Source organism: Athene cunicularia (assembly GCF_003259725.1).
Source record: "Athene cunicularia isolate RWA chromosome 5 unlocalized genomic scaffold, athCun1 chr5_part1, whole genome shotgun sequence".
Lineage (NCBI taxonomy): Eukaryota > Metazoa > Chordata > Aves > Strigiformes > Strigidae > Athene > Athene cunicularia.
Window position 1 is genome coordinate 33,342,344 of NW_020799101.1, and position 21,340 is coordinate 33,363,683.

At 37.3% G+C, this 21,340-nt stretch overlaps 1 protein-coding gene across 4 annotated transcripts in view; it reads left to right on the top strand.

Moving 5' to 3' along the window:
- C5H15orf41 (chromosome 5 C15orf41 homolog) overlaps positions 1–10,469 on the top strand; it is a 104,820-nt gene extending 94,351 nt beyond the window's left edge. For 3 of the 4 annotated variants that reach the window (XM_026849702.1, XM_026849701.1, XM_026849704.1), the window contains 2 exons: positions 7,656–7,806; positions 8,658–10,469. In XM_026849702.1, the coding sequence (XP_026705503.1) occupies positions 7,656–7,791 (136 nt within the window). In that variant the 3' untranslated portion in view covers positions 7,792–7,806; positions 8,658–10,469. Of the gene's footprint in view, positions 1–7,655; positions 7,807–8,590 lie in introns of all 4 variants that reach the window. The other variant, XM_026849700.1, reaches the window with a different exon arrangement.
- Positions 10,470–21,340: the final 10,871 nt, after the last annotated feature.

Genomic DNA, 21,340 nt, shown 5'->3' on the forward strand with positions numbered 1-21,340 from the left:
TGGAGAACAGTACTCAGATCTAAATGAATAAGTATAAGTGAATAATGTGTTTCGACAGTTTGTTTATTAAAAATGTATTATGCAGCTAGAAGTTATATTGTATTTATCATATTTTAATGACAGTGAATTGCACAGTTTTGGTGCATTCTATCAATACACATTTAAAAAGTGTGCTTTGCAAAATTCTAAAATATTTTAAATGGTCTCTTATAACCACATAAATCACTTGATTTGTTTTTGTTTCTCCAAATGCCAAAAGCAATTAAATCATAAGCCTGATGAAATGCTGCTATTTGATTGATGCCTTAACAGTCTCACTGCAGAGATAAAAAGACAGCTAGTATAAAAAAAAAATTTAAAAGCTCATTAAAATTTAATCATATCCAAGAGAGGTGTGACTATAGAGACAGAGGCTTGAAATTAATTTCTATCCACCTTTTTTTCACCTGACAACTCCAACTTCGACATCAACTGCATCTAACATCAATATCTGGCATTCATGGAAATGCCTACCTTTCTTGGTCGAAAAGAAATTCCCACTTTTGTGTCAAAACCTCCTTGGAAATGGGAGTCTCATAGAATATTAATCGACTTTAATTTTTTTCCTTCTCTTCAGTGAAAATAAGACTTCTCTCAACTACTGTGGTAACATCAAAGCTTAAAGCAGATTAGGTTTTACTTGCTTAATTTTACTTTAAGCAGCATAAACTGGATGGCTGGATCCTTGAGACATAATATGCTGCTAACTTCTGCACGTGAGTCTTGATATAGTTCTTGCTACTGCCATGGACAAGTTTCCTATTATCTTTAAAAGTATGTGATCAGAACTTGTTAAACTTTTTCTTGAGCCATATTTGCAAGCAAACATATTTTTGTGCAGTTGCTACTGCAGGAAGACAATATTAAGTAGCTTAAGGGAGCTGAGCCCAAAAGTATTGTAGGCTTCTGAGTTACAGGTTAAGGATCAGATTTTTTAAGCCAAAAATTGCTTGATTACTTGAATTTTCTTGATTTTACTAAGTACTGGACTTTTTTTTTCAATGAGATTTGATGAAGTCAAAGAAAAAGGTGCTGTGTAATGCCTTGAAGGCATCTTTTATTTAAATCAGTGTGTGTGTGTCACTAGATTACAAAAGCATGTGGAGTATTTAAAAAGTGGCAGGGGTAGTAAAACCCCACTGTTACCTTTAAATTGCAATCAGAGTTTTGAAAATGCACTTTCTTGCACAGGTACCTTTATTTGACTTTAAAACTCTATATAAATTAACAGTAGCAGAAATACCTTGTTATAATCTATTCTGAACTAGGCTTATGGTAGCTGTTTCAATGGAAAGTTTCTTGCTAATCAAAGTCAGTTTCTGAGAAGTAGCTATTAAATGTTTGCCAAGATATATAACACTGTGTCATCAGCAGTAGTAACTGGTCTAGACATAAGGAAGTTGGCTGGCTGATGCCAATTGACCTTACTTGAAAATGTGGTCTGCAGTTGTTGCCTACTAGCCTAGCTCTGCCAATATCTAAATTCCCTCCACTGACACAAATGAGACTTCTACAAGTACACTAAAATGAAGTTGTGAGTCCTTAAACCGTAAACTTATTAGATATTATTATAGGAAGGATTAAGTATTTTTTTTCTTCAGGGTTTATTAGTACTACAAGTAAAACCAGTTACTCACAACTGTGATTCTCAAGAACCATGTCATATTGACTTAGAAAGTAATAATTTATTTGTGAATTTTTGTAATTCCTTTTTCCCAGGAAATAAGTGTGATGTGCAAGTGGTAACGCTCTAATTTGCTTGATACTTAAAAAGAAAAACAAGGAAACAAAGCCAGCTTTTTTAGCTGGCACTGTTGATGATCTGACTTTAAAAAGCGAGGGACCAGAATGCAGTCCTTCAAAGACACGTTCAGATGTGACCTTCGTAATTAAAATCATCAACCAGGTAGACTGCTTTGCTTTCATGTAACATGAATACTCATCTGAATCTATTTGATAAAATATTTGCTTAAATACATGCATATTATAAAAATTTATATGCCAACATTTCATTATGAGAGTCTCTTGGAATTAAAATTATTTACATTATGCTGAGATGCATACAACCCATCTATAACAAATAGACTAAGAATAAATATAGTGAGCATTTACTTAAAAACACTTGCAAGATGTTTTACATTTCTGCTCAGTATCGAGCAGAGTGTTGAAAATGCATTTTTCATAAAACCACATGCAAGGCTTTTTGATGGTGAAAAAATCCACTCACAACAGCCACATGTCTAGGCAAAGCCTTAGAAGCTAGTATGGACCTCACACAGACATTCCAGAAGAAAAGACATTACTAGAAAGTAGTTTTTCTTGAAGTAAAGTAGAATATGTGTGAGCCTACTAGGCCACTTTGATAAATAAATAAAAGTATTTTTCTTTTCTAGCACAGAACTGGTTCAACTGGAGGGCATTAAACCCAGATTCACATTTTACTTAGTTTTTTCTTTCCATTTTTTTCTTAGGTGATCTCTTGGCTTATATGAAGATGTGATTTTTTTTTTTAAGAAAAAGAACCATTTGGGTTACCTGAATTTTATCTTCCTGGCTTTTCAGCATATCTCTGTGAAACTTGTTTTCAAGAACAAAGCCCAGTGTACCAGGATTATTGTTATACAAATCTATACTCCTTTAACTATGTGTCTCTTTCAAAATTGGTGTCATTAAACCACTACAAAAGATCCTCTGAACACTTTTAAATCAGTGCAAAACTGACTTATTTAGAGTATGATCAGACATAAGTTTATCTAAAGCCCTGTGGAGCCTGTAACTATATATTTAACTATACTCAAACTATACTTTACTATCTCAGATCAGCATCTATCTCAAATTACAGAATCACAGAGTCATTCAGGTTGGAAAGACCCTTGGGATCACCGAGTCCAACCCTCAGCCCTACTCTGCAAAGTTCTCCCCTACACCATATCCCCCAATATCACATCCAAACGGCCCTTAAACACATCCAGGGATGGTGACTCCACCACCTCCCTGGGCAGCCTATTCCACAGTCTAACTACTCTTTCTGTGAAAATTTTTTCCTAATGTCCAGTCTAAACCTCCCCTGTTGGAGTTTAAAGCCATTTCCCCTTGTTCTGTCACTAATCACCTGTGAGAAGAGACCAGCACCAACCTCTCTACAATGTCCTTTCAGGTAGCTGTAGAGAGTGATGAGGTCTCCCCTCAGCCTTCTCCTCCTCAGACTGAACAGTCCCAGCTCCTTCAATCTCTCCTCATAGGATTTGCTCTCCAGGCCCTTCCCCAGCTTCGTTGCCCTCCTCTGCCCTCGCTCCAGCACCTCGAGATCTCTCTCGTATTGAGGTGCCCAAAACTGGACACAACACTCCCGGTGTGGCCTCACCAGTGCAGAGCACAGGGGGACCATCACCTCCCTACTTCTGCTGGTCACGCTATTTCTAATACAAGCCAGGATGCCGTTGGCTTTCTTGGCCACCTGGGCACACTGCTGGCTCATGTTCAGCTGCTTGTCAATTAGAACCCCCAGAGCCTTCTCTTCCACACAGCTCTCCAGCCACACCTCCCCAAGGCTTAGTGATGCAGGGGGTTGTTGTGGCCCAAGTGCAGGACCTGGCACTTGGCCTTGTTGAAGCTCATCCCGTTGACGTTGGCCCACCGATCCAATCCATCCAAGTCTCTCTGTAGAGCCTCCCTATCCTCACACAGATCGACACTCCTGCTTAACTTGGTGTCATCTGAGAACTTACTGATGATACACTCTATGTTCTTATCAAGATCATCAATAAAGATGTTGAATAGAAATGGTCCCAACACTGAGCCCTGAAGAACAACACTGAAATCCTTCAGCTGATTCTTTGAAAGACACCATCTGCTGCCCTTAGTACTTAGATTAAATTTAGTCTTCTATATCAAGCTTAAATTAGGCCTAAACTATTCTCTAGGCTTTTGTAATCTTGCTCTCTTCTTGCCACACCATGGGGCCATAACCCTGTCTGCCTTCTTTTTGGCACTTCTGGCACTCTGACCCTGCACTGAAGTGCAGCTTTGTCTGCCTTGTAGTCACAACTTCTAGTGTCAAAACTAGAAAATTACTAAACCAGGATTTATATAATGATAACTACATCTTTATTGGTTAATTTCTGACTGATGCAACCTATGTGGACAATTTTCACTTGCTATGTTTATTGTATTCTGAAGGAAGTTTGCCTCTCTATTTCCTGTTTATTCTATTTTTACTGCATGGAATTAACAAAATTAGTTACCTGGATTTCTTTTCAGCTTTAAAAAGAAACTCCATATAAAAGTAAAGTTCTAAAAGTAATTTTTTCACTGGAATAGGTAAAACTACAGTTTTGTATAACTTTTGGCCATGTTCCTTCATACCTACACTTTTCAGGGTAAGAACTAAAGATGGGAAGAAAAATACAAGTTAAGCACATTTATAATTTTTTTTCTGAGAAAGAACAAAATCCATAGACATCCATAGTTTGTTACATTCTCAGCTTGGTTTTTGTTTTAAGCTTAAAATTTTTCCAGTGTGTCTTTCATAGGAAATGGAATAACCTGGCCTGTATTGCATACCCTACATATATAGGTTTAGAACATGTAGAACCATTTGCTGCAAAGTTTTTTTTCTCCACCTCAGAGCTAGTAAATGAGTCCCCTTTCCATAGCAATACTAAGTAAGCATTCTGTCATTTTTGTTTATTCTCCCGTGTAAACCAGGGTTAGTCACTAACTTGTTAAATGTTATGATTGATGCAGGTATAAATTTGTAGCTTTACTTTGTAATTCACAGCACTGAGTTTTGTTCTTCATGGTGTTCTTCGTGCTCTTCATTTGGAAGGCATCAAATTAAAAAGGATTGTTCTTAACTTCTAGGTTACACTTCCCTACCTCATCCCCTTACACAAAAAGGTTAAGTGTCTTTTCAAATTAAGGCAGCAGTAATTAACCAGTGGCATTGTTTGTGATTTGCCAACTCTGAGCGTTAATGAGAGAGAAATTAGCACTTAGCAGCAGGAGTTCTGATAGTCAGTGGCAAATGTTTAATGTGCCAACAAGTTAATTTTGGTCTTAAGTACTGCACTTAAGTGTTTTTAAACAAAAGTATGGTATGTTTTTTATGTGATCATACATATGGGCTGTGTGATATAGAGCTATAATAGACGGAATGCCACAACACAGTGGAAAAAAGTGCTACCTAGGCAGCACAGGGCAAATAGTTTTGCTATAATAACACGCTCAAAAGCAGGATTGATGGATGTTTTCAGACTAAAGATGTACTTGCTCCTGCAATTAACAATACGCAGATGTTCTTGTATATAAATTTTATCATCAAATTTGGCATTTCTGAACATAATTTTTTAAGCACAAAATATTCCTGAAAAATCGTGCTTGAGCTGTGATGATTTGCTGGAAAGACATAAATTAGCCTTTTTGAGGAGTCTCAAAATATTGATTTTATTAAAAAATTACAATTTAAAAAAATAAATTAACAAATTTCTTAGGCACAGTATCCCATGTGTTTTACGCTAGATAAGGAACTTAGACTGACACGCAGAGCAAAATGAGCCCTTCAAAACTTGGGCTGAGCAGCTTCTCATTAGCGTCAATATCTTACCTGGCACATGCACTCATAGTAAGTACTTGTGTACATTTCACAGCTTCTGCTTTGCATAAAACAGCCCATTAAAAATGTAAGGTCTGCTCCCTATCTTCTGGGGATTTTTGCTTTTAAAATAAGTTTGGTTGGTACATAAGTACATCCCCACCCAATTATCCCTTTTCTGTTTGGTTGATGTGGGAGCAGATACGTAGTCTATGAAATAACAAAAGTAAGCCCATCAGCATCAGCAAATTACCGCCTCTCACTGGAGGCACTGAGCATCACTCCTTCGCTTCACTTGGCATTTTCTCCTCGCTACCGCTAGGCTAGTTGGCCTCTGTGGTACAGTGAGGTCGCGTACATCTTGGCCCCACATGAATTTAAGCAAAGGAGAATAGAGAGAAGTCCTTAGAGACAGTAAATGCTGAATTTGTCTGCCAGCCAGAGAAAAATTAGGAGTTAGGTGCAGGCATCATTGTTCTTCCCTATGAGCCACTTTTTAGTCTGTGCTTTATTCAATGATAAACATGTTTGAATACGTTAGCTAGTACAGCTGGATTTGTCAGAGTTTTAACCTTTCCACTTTCAGCTGCAAAAAGCACATTTGCCAGTGTGGCCTCAGCTATGCCGAGGGGTAATTTACTTTGCCACTAAACTGCGGCCACTTCTGTGTTGAAGAGCAGTAGCCATAAACCAAAATGTTACAACGCTATGCAGCAGTTTCGGGCAAAAGACTACCGTATCTAATTGAAACTGCAGGAGGAAGCCACAGGGGTTTCTTCTCCCTTTGATGCCTGTTCCATTACATGAGCACATCAAATAGAGTTTTCCCTCCATTGTTGGAAAGAAACCACCCTAATGAAGCCAGTCTGGCACTACCCACAGTTTTGAGTGCTTGTATTGTCTGCTAAGTGGACATTTAGGTTACTGTGCACCCCCCCAACACATTTTTATTATAATTAAACATTAACAAAAACTGGCTACCATATTGGTTGAGTCCTGAGCAGGGCTCTGCATATAAACCATTACATGACATTCTATTGAACTTTTTCTTGTACAGACGGTATCTAACAGCTCATCCTGTACTGTTGTTTTTGGCAAGTTCACTACAGCATATAATAAATCAAGGAAAGAAAAAGCTTTTTGGCCTAATGTTGTACAGACTGCTGTAATGTTAGACTACAGAAAGCAGTTCTGTTTTTAGACATCCTTTTACTAACCCAACATTCATAATTTATGATTTCACTGTAAAATTCCTGCAACACTACACCAAAAGTAGTGCTGCCCTTTAATTAAGTGCTCTCAGTAGGAAAAACGTGAAACTGATGTGCAAAACATATCGCAGTACACAGTGATTGATAGTGATTACTTCTTTATGAACCCAGCCTGAAGGTCTGAACTTCCTGATGGGTAAAATAGTCCATGGGGCTACTTCCTGAGATTGCCGTGTGGGGATCAGTCAGAGTTAGCAATATCTGAGGAATTCCTGAGGCACGTTGCAGCAGTAGCTTTCCATTTATTTCTGAATTGTGCTTTATGTTAATAATTAGCTGAATAATAGCTCATTGTAGAGATTATATCTTAAGGATTCATTGTTATCTTCGTGGTATTACAGTTCTCATGAATTGGACTTGCATAAACCCGTGTATTTTAATGCCTGCACACACAAATTTGAAAAAGCAGAGTGAATGTCAAGAGAGACTTCTGTATGTATCAAAGTTGCTAGATGTTATTTAATATTTAAGAGATAGGTCTTCTTTTACTGATATGTGTGGAGTATTCAAAGGGAAAAACAAAACTGATGTGGATGGTTTGGGTCTCTGAATAGCATTTTTATTCCTGGAATCAGGTATTAATGACGTATCAATTCAACTTTGATTAAGATTTGAAAATTAAATGAAGGTCAAATAGCCTCTCCAATTTTGCAGTGAAATTAGCAGATTTACTTGTGTTGGAATCACAGAGATGGGAAATTAAAGTTCACCTAACACAATTGCATAAGTTAATTTTCCTTTTTCCTTGACAGATTTGGCCCTGGATTAGTCATCTACTGGTACGGATTTATTGAAGAGCTGGACTGTCATCGTGAACGTGGTATCCTGCTAAAAGACTGCTTTCCTACTGACATTGTGACTCTGCGACACAGCATGGCCCAACGGTGATGTTGGGAAGAAGAGGTAAATCCGGAAGTAATTTTACTTTCCTGCAGCGTAAACTAATGGCAGCATCTGCCCTGAACTTCAGCTGAACTCCTGCTGCCTGCCCTTATGCTACTGCCTCTTTACACAAACACATCAAGAGTTTCTGTTTTGCTTCAGACCTCTGTTGTGATCAGCCAAAAAAGACAGACACAACCCACTCATTATCGGCATTTCTGTCGCTGTCAAACAGCTAGTTTCTAGATACTCGTAATCTTTCTTCCTTCTGGATGGCTGCTTCTAGCATTCTAAACAAAGACAAAAGCGCAGAGACTCTACGGTGCAACTTTCAGTTGTTATCCCTGTTGCAGAGTTACCTTTAAAAATAAGTGGCTTTTTATGGTTTCACTTGCAAGTTTATTCAGTACTAGTGATCTGACCAAAACACCTACGCTGATCTGGAAATTTGGTAAAGACTTATTCTGGGACTTAAAACAATATAATGCATAGCTCATAAAGCTTAAGTCGTAAGACAGGATCATGTAAGTTCTGGCTGTTACAGTAAATAGCCAGATTTTGGAGAATCACTGGGATATGTGTTTTGTCACTATCGGATTGCTAAAATCAACAGCAGAATCCCAAGTTAACAACTAAAAAATAATATCTGAGTTAGGAGATTTTTAGGGGGGGATGGAAATGAAGAGCAATGATTTAATTTATGTATATGAGCCTGTAAAGACTGGGGATAGTTTTGTGGGTTTTTAGTAAGTAGTTTAATGACTCAAAAATAACTGTGTTTTGTCTTTTCCTCCCCACCCCCCAGGGAATCTATACCTAGGAATTTTTGTCTTAACTGACTTTAAGGAAGGAATCTGTCTTGACCCCTGTAGGTACTGCAACAGACAATTTGCTGGCGTACTGAAGTCTGAAGGAGCAATGTGCAGGAGTTCTCTATGAGGGTTATTTCTGAAGATTACCATCCTGATGTTGAAGAAGGGGAGTGAAAAAAAGATAAAACGGTGCTTCATAATGGATCGGTTCCACAAGACAAATAAAGCACACGAATGGACAAAAGTTTCGTGCGTACTTATGTGTTCTTGTAAGAGCATTATTTTTTGCTTGTTGGAACCACCAATATCAGAGGTACATTGAGGTGGGCATTAGCCCTCCTTGAAATGTTGAGGAGTTCAATCTCATTCTATTTCCATGCTCCTCGCCACTCAGAGGAAGGGGCCTCAGATTTGTGCTCCGTTACAGGTTTCTTAGTGCTAGCAGTTTACTGGGCTTGACACTCTTTAATACTCTTTTCTTTGCTAACTGGCATTCAGGAAAGGACAAAATATTTTTTAAAGTCAATGAGGGTTTTGCATGTATGCTCACCATGTTCAGATTTTCAGAGAAGCAGAGGTATGGATTCTGTTGTAGAATTAAAGGTGTGATAACAGTCTCCCTAAAGCACAAGTTGATAACCTCTTCCATAAGGAAAGGGTCTTTAAAATGTTATAGTGCATATTCACCATCTTTTTTTAGTTGAGGTGATACTTTGTGTGCCTGTATGATTTCAAAAATCACATGCAGACTTTTTACAGTTTTGCCTTGAGTTAAAAGGGTATTAATCCCATTCAGGTTTTTTTCAGCTGTAGTTTTCAGACGCATATGCAGTTTTTTGTTTTTTTTTTTTAATTTATAGTTCTCACTAACACTTTTTGATAAGTTTTGGACAGGAGTTTATAATTTTAACTAATCTTTAATTTTCAGGAAAAAAAATCTTTAGTCTTCCTAGTACTCTGTCCCTTATTGCAGAGATAAGCTAGTATAACTTCACTACAGTGAGTTATTGTTGCATAGAGATTATTTTCCTGGGTTTGAATGTGTTATAATAGAAAGATTTCTTTTTAAAAAAAAATATTTGCATTTATGTTCAACTATTTAAGGGATTGTGCTTAGTTTATTTTACCTGACCAGCTTTAAGGATCTGCCCGTAAAGATAAACAGAAGCAGTCTGTGAAGTGTACCTGCCTGATGCTACACAGAAGCTGCATTTGGGGTGTTGCTGCCCCTGGGACTTTTAACTGTGGTTTAGGTTAGTGGAATGTATAAAATCAAGAAGAGAATAAAAAAGAAGAAATAACTGAACATTATCATAGTAGAAAATTCAGAAGTAATGGTTGTCTGAGTGAAATTGGTTTTAAGGGCAAACTGAATTTGTTTTAGATAGTGCATATGCTTTCTGTTGTATGAAATCATTTAAATCAGCTTTTACATGATGCACTAATGCTGCTTTTTCTTTTTGAATAAATTACATTTATCTGCACAGATGTTGAAAATTCTGCTCAACCTCCATCAAAGCTTTGCTTTATTTGTTTTTACATTAAACAAATTTATGTGGGGACATACAGATAAATCAGGTTAGGCTTGTATTTGTTTATTTCTTTACCTAATGCTGTGACATAACAGGTTGGAAAGCAGTACAGCTGTCTTTAATCAAAGCTTTGACCTTATCTTTATATACTGCCATCTTTAGGAATCTTTGTATTAGAATGAGCATGAAATAAGCCAGAAAAGTGTACATACTGCACTAATTTCATTACATGGTATTGAACAAGCTTTGCCATCACAGAAATTACACTGTGTCACTATTTTAAACACTGAAAGCAGAACATTAAAAAAAATTAAGACTACTTTGTTATTCCTACTTGTATCTAGTAAACAAACCTCATTTGTGTATTTTCTGTTTATCAGATGTAAACATCAACTTTATTGGTAGAGAGGAGAGACTACTGTTTGTTTGTGAGTTGTTGTTTCTGTTTTTTTAAACAATGCTGTAGTCATTAGAACCTTAACATTAAAGCCAAATCCAGTTTTATGGAGTATTCTGTAGAGTGCGCTAATGAATTATGCCAAGCCAGAAAACAGAAGTATGCATAAAACTGAATGATGTTCTCACTGGCATATATAGACTTGCCAAGCATCTGCTCTTACAAGCACTGTAATAAGGCCTGTTCTGAGCTTTAGGAATTGATGTAATTGTGTTGAACAGGGAAGTAAAACTTCCTTGTATAGGAGGAACAGTACAATGGTGGGTCACACTCTAGCATAAAAGGAAAGCATTTTTTATCATTCCTATATTCTGGGGACACATTATTAGTAAGAGTTTAATAATCTTTCTCTAAAGACAGTTAAGAGTGAAGTAGAACTTCTGATCTAAAACTGAGAAAAAGGACCAAATGTCTTACTGTGCTTACCTCCTTATTGATTTATCATGTTAATAGTACTGATATGAATAATTTTCATCCTGGTTCGGTATATTCACTCATTCAAAAAGTCATTCTTTCCTGGTATTTGCTTTTGGATTTCTTCACCATCTAGACTACTACAGAAGGCTATTTGTGGTTCTTTCCATTTGCCTTTAAATTCTCCCCTTTTAATTTGCCATCTTTTTTAACCATTTCACATTTGTTTATTCAGTATCCTCCCATTTGCCTTCATTTCCCCTTTGAAAAGTCTGCCTTATGTTTTCTCCTGCGTGCTTCTATTTCTGATACTACATCTGAGGAGTGTTGTTTCCAGTTCTGTTTGCATTTGGGCTGACCCACCATCTCAAGCAATGTTGCTCCTACTCTTAATTTAAATAGTAGCTTTAGGTACCAGGCAGACTGTCCTCAAATTTCCACACTCCACTCTAACGGACAAGCATTGTCGTGCTCATCTTTATTCTCTTGGTTTGAAATATGGGTCATTTCTGCAGTTCACAGAGCAGAGCACTAGTGCAGTATAATCACTCCTGTACTAGGTGGAGTGGTACCAAGGACTAAGTTAAGAGTCCATCTGTGCTACTAGGAAGTAGGCATAGCCAATATTAGTAATTTAGTGGTTACAGCAGTCTCTTTCATTAAGGAGACCTGCTTTCTGCAAGTTTATGGCTTGCTTGCGCAGCACTTCTACAAGAAGGTCTGTTGAAGTCAAAGGTTTAGCTTCCCTCCTGTGCCAAAATCTACTTGACTTAGAAGGGAAAAGACAGCTAGCTCCCTGTTTTCAAACCACAGTCGTTTTGGCAAGAGCTTGTACATCCTACAGGTTGTTCTTATTTACAGAGTTGATCACGACTCCTCAAGGGTCAATAAGAAGTATGCAGAATTGAACTTGATTCTTTCCTTTACTTCAGCTGAAGTAGTCTCACTATTTTAATAGCTTCTGAAGGGATCTTCTGCAAAAATAACAGTTGTTAAAAACATGTGTTTGTTATTTCAGGGATGAAATTATAAATATGTTGTCAAATGCTGCTCAAGTATTAATTTAATATTATGGAATAAAATAGGAGGCTGCCTGCAAAACAAAAAAAAAAAAAATTATTCCTGTCGTGTTATTCTAAGCCACAAAGGGCCATTTGTTGTGGATTTGCAGGTTATTCAGAAATAACCGTTTTATTACATTGACAAAAGAAGAAACCTCAGGGGCTTGCTCTTTACAGTGGTGTGATAGGAACCTAAAGTGTGCCTGCTGAAAAATGAACTAACTAACAATGGGAGCTTGGCAGCAACTTCACCATTTATAGAGAAACTGTCTATCTAGTACGATCTGTATAAAATAGACCTCACTTAGGTTAGGGAAAGGTCACAAGTTACACAAAGTTTGGATAGTCTAAATGTGTTACTCAAAACTAACTCTCCTGTGTATAGTAAATATTATTTGAACCTGCATTATTAAGAACATGCCAGGATTCAAAAGATTAAATAAGGAAGATGTAATTATGAACTAAATAATAAACAGAGCGGTTTTAGTTCCCCTTGTGTTTTTCACTTTCCTGCTATTGTTTCATATATGGCTGTTATACAAAGAGCAGCTTAGGTCAGCTACTATAAATTACAGGTTTCATACAATAGTAATCTACTAAAATTATTTCAGAGCTGGATCAAAGAGCTTCAAAATACTTTTCAAACATTTTTCCACATAATAAAAAGACTTCACTTTGATGCCTTATTTTTATAAGGATTTCTTGATTTAGAGTTGCGTCTTACAGTAATCAGCTACTTGCATTGATGTAATTTATTGGAATGCACAAGAATTGCATAATTTAATTGCAGCCTCAAATAAGTGTGAAATGGTAATATCAAACCCTCTCTTTTTAAATGTATTACCTGGTGCGTTTTTTTGGGTAGGTTTTTAAGCTGATCTAAGTGCAAATATTTTTGGTTGTTTCTTAAGAAAACCAGCAAGATTTCAAGTGAAATTTTACCTTTCTTCCCTTTAGAAACATGCAAATTATGTTTGTAATGATAACAATCATTCACCATAATAACAATAATTCTGCTTAGTAGCTTTTAGCTGGTATTGTGTCCCTCTGTATGATATTAGCCTGCCCTCGCTTCTGGACAGGCTTTCACCTAATCTGAACAATCACATGTCATCTGCACAGATCCATAGATGTGGCACTGCGATGTCAAAACAAAATGAAATGTCAATGCAAGTGTATGGAGACAAAGTAACAATATTGAAACCATGTCAGTGCGCATCTACAGAGACCATGTTACTCTGTCAGTGTGATTTTAGGAAGATCACTTTGAAATGTTAAAATGAAATGAAACTAAGTCAATTAGGTAATAACAATTGAGGTTCAGGGATTAATTGAGGGCCTAAGGTGAAGCCAGTGACCATTAACCCCAGCTAGTTATTAATTCTCAGAGAAATATCCTTGGCTAAGGTTATTCTCAGTATTAGAGAGTTTGGAGGGTTTTTTCCCTATATTGTGTAAATACTTTTTGCGATTGCCTCTGATAGCAACACCACAAAGTGCAGTGTTGGAGGGCAGTACAAGGCATATTAGTGCTAAAATCAGTTTTCAGAGTGAGTGAATCCACCTAATACCAGGCAAACACTTCTTTTCATATAGACATTATCTTGATGTCCAGCTGATTGTCTATGAACAGACGCATTTACTATAATTTATTTACCTCTGAGAACTTGCCAAATAAAAATAATACGAAGTGTTCATTCACACAGCAACTGCTATTTGCACGGCACAAGTATTCGTCATTAACATAAAGCAGACATGTAAAAAGGTCAAACAATAACAGTATTAATTTATTTTTTTTTAAATACCTAAATCAGCACCAAGTCAAGGTTACAAACTCTATGCAAATTCAGGTTTCCAGAGTATGTGGCTGTAGCATTAAGATAGAAACGTGCGATATATTATTCATTTAATACTATCAATGAAAGATTCTTTCCAAGATCGATGCCTCTTTGGTGCAACATGCTATGGAAACACATACAAAGTCTCTCTGGGTCTCTGTCCTAAGGAGAGAGGACATAGGAGAGTAGATCAAAGGAATACAATTATCTTCTTATATATTTATTTATATAAATACATGTACATTTATATATAAGTATATATAATATACACATAATTATTTTTGCTGTTAATAACTACCAGCTACCCTTTCTCTTACACAAGTCTCTGTTGCTTGTTTGCTCATATAGGTGTGTTGGTAGAGGGCTTCAGGAAAGGGCAGCAACTTGACACTTATCCCTGTCGTATAGGATGGTATCCCGTGTTTAAGTGTTGATAAAACCCCAGAGACATTTCTGCAAGTTGACAAGTGACAGTGACGCTGAGAGAGCATGACAAAGAAGAGAGGATGAGCTACACCTGGAGGAGGCCAGGGCCCAGCCCTGCTGGGAGCCAGCAGGTTTTAGAACATGAACTGGACATTCTGGGGCTTCTGTCTCCAACATGAAGCTGCACCTATGTGGTCTCACCTCACAAAATGCCTCAGGGGTGCTAAGAACATTTCTGAAAGCACTTTGAAACTCTCAGTGGAAGAGTACTGTGGAAATGCAAGCTTTATTACCAGAAAACATTTTCCATTACAAATGGATATATTGGATTAATTTTTTTCTTTTTTTTTTTTCTTTTCCGTAATGAGCATTCACACCACACTCCCATTTTGTATTCTGCCTCAGCATGATAGCTCTGTAATGAGTGGAAAAACATAAAAATTAGTTTAATCAGTTTGTTTCCATACACACTTTAAGCAGCCTCATTTTAATGTGTTTGGCGTTGCATTACATACAAATGATGAAATACATTTAGAAAAAATAGTCTGGCTCATATCAGGAAAAAAAAAAAAGGTGTAGGCACAGCTGGGTCTCAAGTCACAGTTTCATCCTTCCTCTGAGGCTAGACTGTCTATGCAGATCTACTTAAATGTCTGTCTAAACTATTCTTAAAAATCTCCAGCAATGGAGATGCTTTGAAAGATTATGGCAATCCATTCCACCACCCCTCTTTTTTTAATTTGAAAGATTTTCCAATGTCCTACCTAAATTTTTTTGCTATAATAAGCCTGTTACAGCTCATCTAATTATAAATTAATATGGAGAATAAATCTGGTGGCCGCCTTCTTTTTCTGACCTTTTCCATATTTGAATATTGTTTTCACAACTAAACACCACAAACCCTTCCAACATTTTTTGTAGAAAGTTTCGAACTTTATGATCATATTTGTTACTTTACACTTGACTCTTCCAGTTTGTCAATGTTACTTTGTTCTAGTTTTATAAACACGGTGTGTTATGTACAAGATCCCTGCAAATACATTCCCTCAATGACAAGGTGGAGGCTTCTATTTAGTCTGGGGCCCTTTATAATGCCCACAACCAGATATATCCCAAAGTGATCATTTTTTCATCCTGTTTTTCTTTTGCTTCTTGCCCATACTACTTGCTAATGCATTTTTAGAGTTTTAACTTGCTGACTTCAAACTACTTCTGTGATCTGTTTAGTTTGAATTCTAATCTCACCCTTTGGAAATATTTAAATACTTGAAAAAATCCTGTCCATTAATATTACGCATAACTGTTTTATGCTCCTTGACCAGAGAGAGATAACTTACTCAAACCTAATGCTAACTAACTAGAGACAAAAAAGAAAATTAAATAACTAACACTTAAGCAACAATGGGGATCTTTATGTCCCAGGTGAGACACCTGTTAGATGGAAAAGTAACATCGAAGAGTCTGTTTAGAGAGAAAATATGTTATCACTTGTTATAGCTAGCCCTTAGTGTGTAATTTGCGGTCTACCCATTTCCGTTTTACCAGCTGCACACCTTTTTCCTTCATTCTTCAGTTACTCAGGCAGAACTTATACAAAGTGATCAGTTTGTAAGATCTCTGTCATGAAGGCTCAGAAAGCAGACAGTTGGATTTTTCTCATACTTCCTTATCTCTGCTCCAGATGTGCTAGGGTCCATGAGTCCGCTTCTGGTTTCTTTCTTATCCTACCCTACATCACTGCATCACTAGGGTGGATCAGAGACAGTGTTCCACTGGCATCTTTTCAGCACTATCATGCTGATGGCTGAGCATTTACCCTATTATTCTTGCATAGGGACTGTATTTTATTCGGCCTCACTTATCTTCTGCTGAGGTCTTGTCATGTTAACAAGCTAAGTTTTCCAAAGTAGGGAAGGTGGTAAGGTCTCATCCCTGCTTTCTGGGACATCCTCTTTAAAAGTTAGTGGCTTTTACTGATAATGACACAATGTCCATTTTGCAGCCCCACACACTGTGGCACAAGGATGGAATGTGCCAGTACAGTGAGCACCCAGTAGAAAAATTAAGTTCTTGTCCTGAAGCAATGAGTTCAAAATTGCTTTACATTTCCTAGTGCTCTTTCACTAATGAAACAGCTTCACACTCACCTTATACACATTTTTTCTCAAAATTTTTTTTCATGTGTTAATAACACTTCAGTTCTATTTTCCTCAATAAAATGTGTTATACTATGCTTCTTGTTACCTTTTCTACATTCTTCCCTGCTACACTGTATTTCTGTCTGTCTCATCTTTCAGAATCATGTACCTAATCCAAAGCTTTGCTTGCTTCATGAAGAGAAACAAAAGCCTCCCTCTCTCATGTGCCAAGCATGGCCAAAGTTGTAGCTTAACGGCTGCTTCAGAAGAGAGGCAACCTGCAGTCTCCTGAAGGACAACAGATGGAAGCCTCACTGTCCCCAGACACTCAGATGGCAGCTGTGCTTTGCCCAGTCCTGCCTTGCAAGACCCTCTCAAGAAGCCGCCACCTTGCTGGGTCAGTACACAGGTGTCCTGTTACCCAGAAAGGGGAACATTTCTTCTGCTATGTTACAGTCAGTAAAAGGCATTGTCTTTTAAATCAAAAGCAACTTCATTCTCTCACCATACTCTGCTAGTTATATCTAAGATACTTGGGTTTTTTTGTTTGTTTCTAATTTCACTAATGAGGTTTTCCATTATTCTTTATGCAGTTTTCACTGATTTCTCTCATCCGATTCTGTTAAATTTCCCCTGTTCTATTTCCATGTGGGTTTAGTCCAATATTTTTTTTTAAAATGTTCTTAGAAGCATAGTAGCCCACATGTTTACAACAGCGACGCCTTAAAACTCTAATGTACGTAAGTTGTGCTTTTAAGTGTTAGCCAGTCAAGCATTACTGTGCTTCCCACTGATCCACCAACAATGTTAAAACGCAGCTTTCTCTGTCTATTTAGCCCTTGTATGGCAAGCCCGTAAGTGATGGTTTCCTGATTTTATAAATACTAACAGCTAAACAGCAAAGCATTTTCTGATTTCTTGGCCTCATGTTTCCTTCAAAGACACAAAAAGTATATTCCTGAATTCTTTGGTGAGGCATATTTGATGTGAATCAGGAGCAGAGGAAAACAAAGGAAAGCACCCATCATAAGGATAAAATCCTAGGTTTGAATCCAAGTTTTGATAGTCCATGAACAGAAGAACCAAACTCTATTTCAATAGATTTAGTTGGGTTTAGCATCTGGCTCTACAGCCTTGAATCAGCAATAGGATTAGTGCTGACCTTAGCTGAACAAGGAGATCACCACACTGGTGAATGCAGTTTTACAACATGTTCCTATCATCTGCAGTTTTACTCTGATATCTCACTGTCTCTCTGCTCCTCGCTGCAGTGCTTTCTTTCAGCTCCACAGGTCCAGATTGAGAGGCAGCTTGCGAGACTTGTATACTTAGCTAGATGCATTCCATTTGCCAATGTGCTAAAAATGAAGACATTTTAAAATAATTGTTTCATTGTCTAGTTTGTTTAGTCTTTCTGCATTGTTCTCACTTTGGAAAGTTCCATGCACTCACAGGACTGGAATAATAGCATTATCAGAAACACCCTGGATTCGGTTTATCTGCTTAAGTTGTGGAGCCAGGTCTTCTCCTGTGCCCTACATCAGCACTCCTTCTGCAACTCAAAACACATGTATTTGTTGATTTGCAATTATTAAAGCTCTGGTGATGCAATAGAAAAGTCAGTGCTTGGAGAAGGAAAACAACTGATATAGGTTTCTCTTCTTTGTATATAGCCTCTGCCAAAACATATCGTGATATCGATGCCACAAGAATATTGGCAAGTTTTAGATGTGTCTGAGTGGCATAAAGTATGGCGTATAGCAGATAAGCACACCGAAGGTACACAGGTTTGTCATTAAATGAGAAATATCTTTGAGGTGATAAAATTACCTCTGTGTGCCATTGTTCATTTAGTGAAAAGGGAGATGAAGTACTATTTGAAATCAGTTAAAAAAAAAAAAAAAAAAAACCACACCACAGCTTTCAGAGATGTAACTGATTTGTTCCAGAATTGTTCAGTGGCTGATATACAGCATATTGTAACATTATTTTGTTCATGTTTTAAAAGATGTGTCTTGAGTCACTGAACCAGCTCAAAACATAAATCTCATCAGATCGCAAAAATGCTGAACAATTTTCAAATAAGTGAATGAGTGCTGATGCTGGGCTGCATGCGAGACACAGACCAGCCATTCTTCCATATTTCTAAATGTATGAAAGCTAAACAAGATGCATCTCCATGGGCTGAACAAGATGCATCTCCCTGACCTGAACCAAGGAATGAAGGGAAATGCAACTGTCTTGTAGTGCACTTTATCAACCTGTCTCCATATTTCACTCGTCCTTACAATGAACTAACCACTTAGAGTTTATAAAATGGAGGTTAGGACAAACGTTTGAACCTACCAATGAATACAGCTGTAATGAAATAGCAATACAATGATACTTTACTTCCCTTGTGCCCTAAATGTCAGCTGTGCCACTGAGGGATTTTAAGTGTGCTTAGTTTGGGGTTTGGATTTTTTTGCTTGGCTGTTATTTGTTGTAGGTGGTGAGTGCTCTTAATTTCCCAATTATATCAAAGGCAAGAAGAAGGTAAAAAAATTAAAGTACTTCAAGAAGGAAAAAAAAAAAAAATGCCAGGAACTCTAGGAGTCCAAGACAGACACAGTCAGAGGCCTGGTAATTTAATCAGAAAGTCTGTTCACATGATACCTCCAGATTCAAAAGATTGTCACTGAATATAATGAAATTACAAAGATGCAGTTAATAGCAAAGGTGTCCAGAAGAACTACTTCTAGCATAATGTGTAAAATGGAATTGGACTGTCAGAACCTGTAGTGAACTGCCTATTAGATATGACTTTTCTGCTTATGAAATTAGCAGATTTGTCAGAGAAATAGTTCAGGCAGAATTAATTCAGAAACCTCTGAACTATAATACTCGTAAGATGTTAGTTTTCCCACTGCATCTCTGACACGGGTAAACTGAGGCATTAAAATCAAGTATATTGCCAAAGACTGCGATAGAGTAAAATACAACCAACTTAGTACCTCTGTTTCTAAGTCCTATATATAGCTGTGCTTCTATACTCCTGTGTTTTGCTTTTTTTGATTTAATATTTGTTTGGGTTTGGGGTTAGGGTTTTTGCTTGGTTGATTTTGTTTCCCACATAACATTCAAAGACAATCTTACACTACACAAACCAAATATTTGCAGTATACTTTTGTTCCTGTTGTGTATTCAGACTAGATTTTCTCTAAAGCAAGGCAAATTGAGGTAGTTATGTACTGAATCTGAAGAGGACTTCGCAAAGAAGTCAGCACAAATATCTGTATTTTCAATTGCCCCGTGACGTTCGATACTATTAGCAGTAGAAATCAGCAACTTAAATGTTTTTGGCTTATCTCAGCTCTATACATACCTCTTAGAAGTTATTTAGCCTACCACTGATGTTTAAGGGAGGATATTAACCACTTAATTTAGAAAGACAGGGACTGCAGTTCCTAAACATGGGGTGACAATCCGTATGCTACAACCTACAAGAGATACCTTGCCATCATACCTTCCAAGAAATGAATTGAGAAATCATGAGTAGGATTTTTCTAGTCGGCAGTCAGCAATAGCTTAACTCATTGCCTCTAGACATGAGTTAACAATTATTTCACAGGAATCTAAGCCAGTTGCCAAACACTCTTGAAAATCCCTATCCAGCTTTATAAAATGCTTCAATTTGAAATGAAATGCAGCTGTATTTTTTATTTATTTTTATCTAAGAACATAGACATAGACAATTTACATGGATGCTCTCAATCAAGGGAAAGTAACTCAGTTGTATATATGATTTGCCCAGGTATAAAGCTGACTTTTATTTTTTTTTTTTATATATATATATACACACACACAGACTATTATTTAGCAGGAGATGTAGTAGATAGTAAGGCAGAATGCCAGTGGGATCTTTACTGTTAGCAGACCATTTGAAGTGGTCCCCAACAGAAAGATTTTTAGTCACTGACACATACTGCACATAAAGCAGGTTTTACCAACTCTGAAAAGCTAAGAAGTCTGCAGCATGAAATGCTGTTGAGCTCACACAAGCACCAAAGCAGGTGCTGCAACCATGTCATGCAGCTTAGATGTTCTGAGAAAAGAAATTCAAAATCCTTATTTAGGGGCCTCAGCTCCCCATGTCATTCACTGAAGGAGCCATCCACCTCAGAAGGAGCATTTGAAACCTCCTCCAGACTGAGCAGCCACCTGAAGGTCAGCACACCTACTGCAGCAAGAACAAACTGGGGAGAACTGTATGCAAATTTTGTTTTTCCCCTGAAGCAGGAGTCTTCATTAAGGACAGTCTCTCCACCTACTTATAATCCAAAGCCTTAAATGTAAATGCCTAAAATGCTTTCCCAATAAACAGATGTAGAGAATTCTTCCAGAGTACAGAAAAGACAGAGCCCTCTCAGTACGCTTGTGTGGAAAGGCAGGTGGTTACAGCACCTTCTTGGGATCAGAAAGACACAAGTGGGAGTCCAAACCTGTGGGCACAATTAGCAGTCTTCACTCTAATCTGTCACAGTCATTCTGATGCAGAAAGAACTCAAGCTTCATGGGCCAGAAAGTGAGAACAAGAATGAGCATCACAGTACTATTTCAGATGTCTTCAGTCAATCTAAATCTATCCTTCATACAAAGGAAAAAACCAAATACATATTAATGCACTTTGCAAAATGCAATTGTATGAGAGGGGGGGACAGTAACTCACTCTACTTCCATATGTGTTCTATAAAGAAAAGTTGCTATCACTGCACTTCAAGTAGAGATTGATTGACTCACCATATGTAGGTTTGCTTTTAGATTAACATACAGTTGAAACCCCATGGAGAATTTTCCATAACTTCTGGATCCTAGCCAGGAAAAAAGCCTAAACAAGG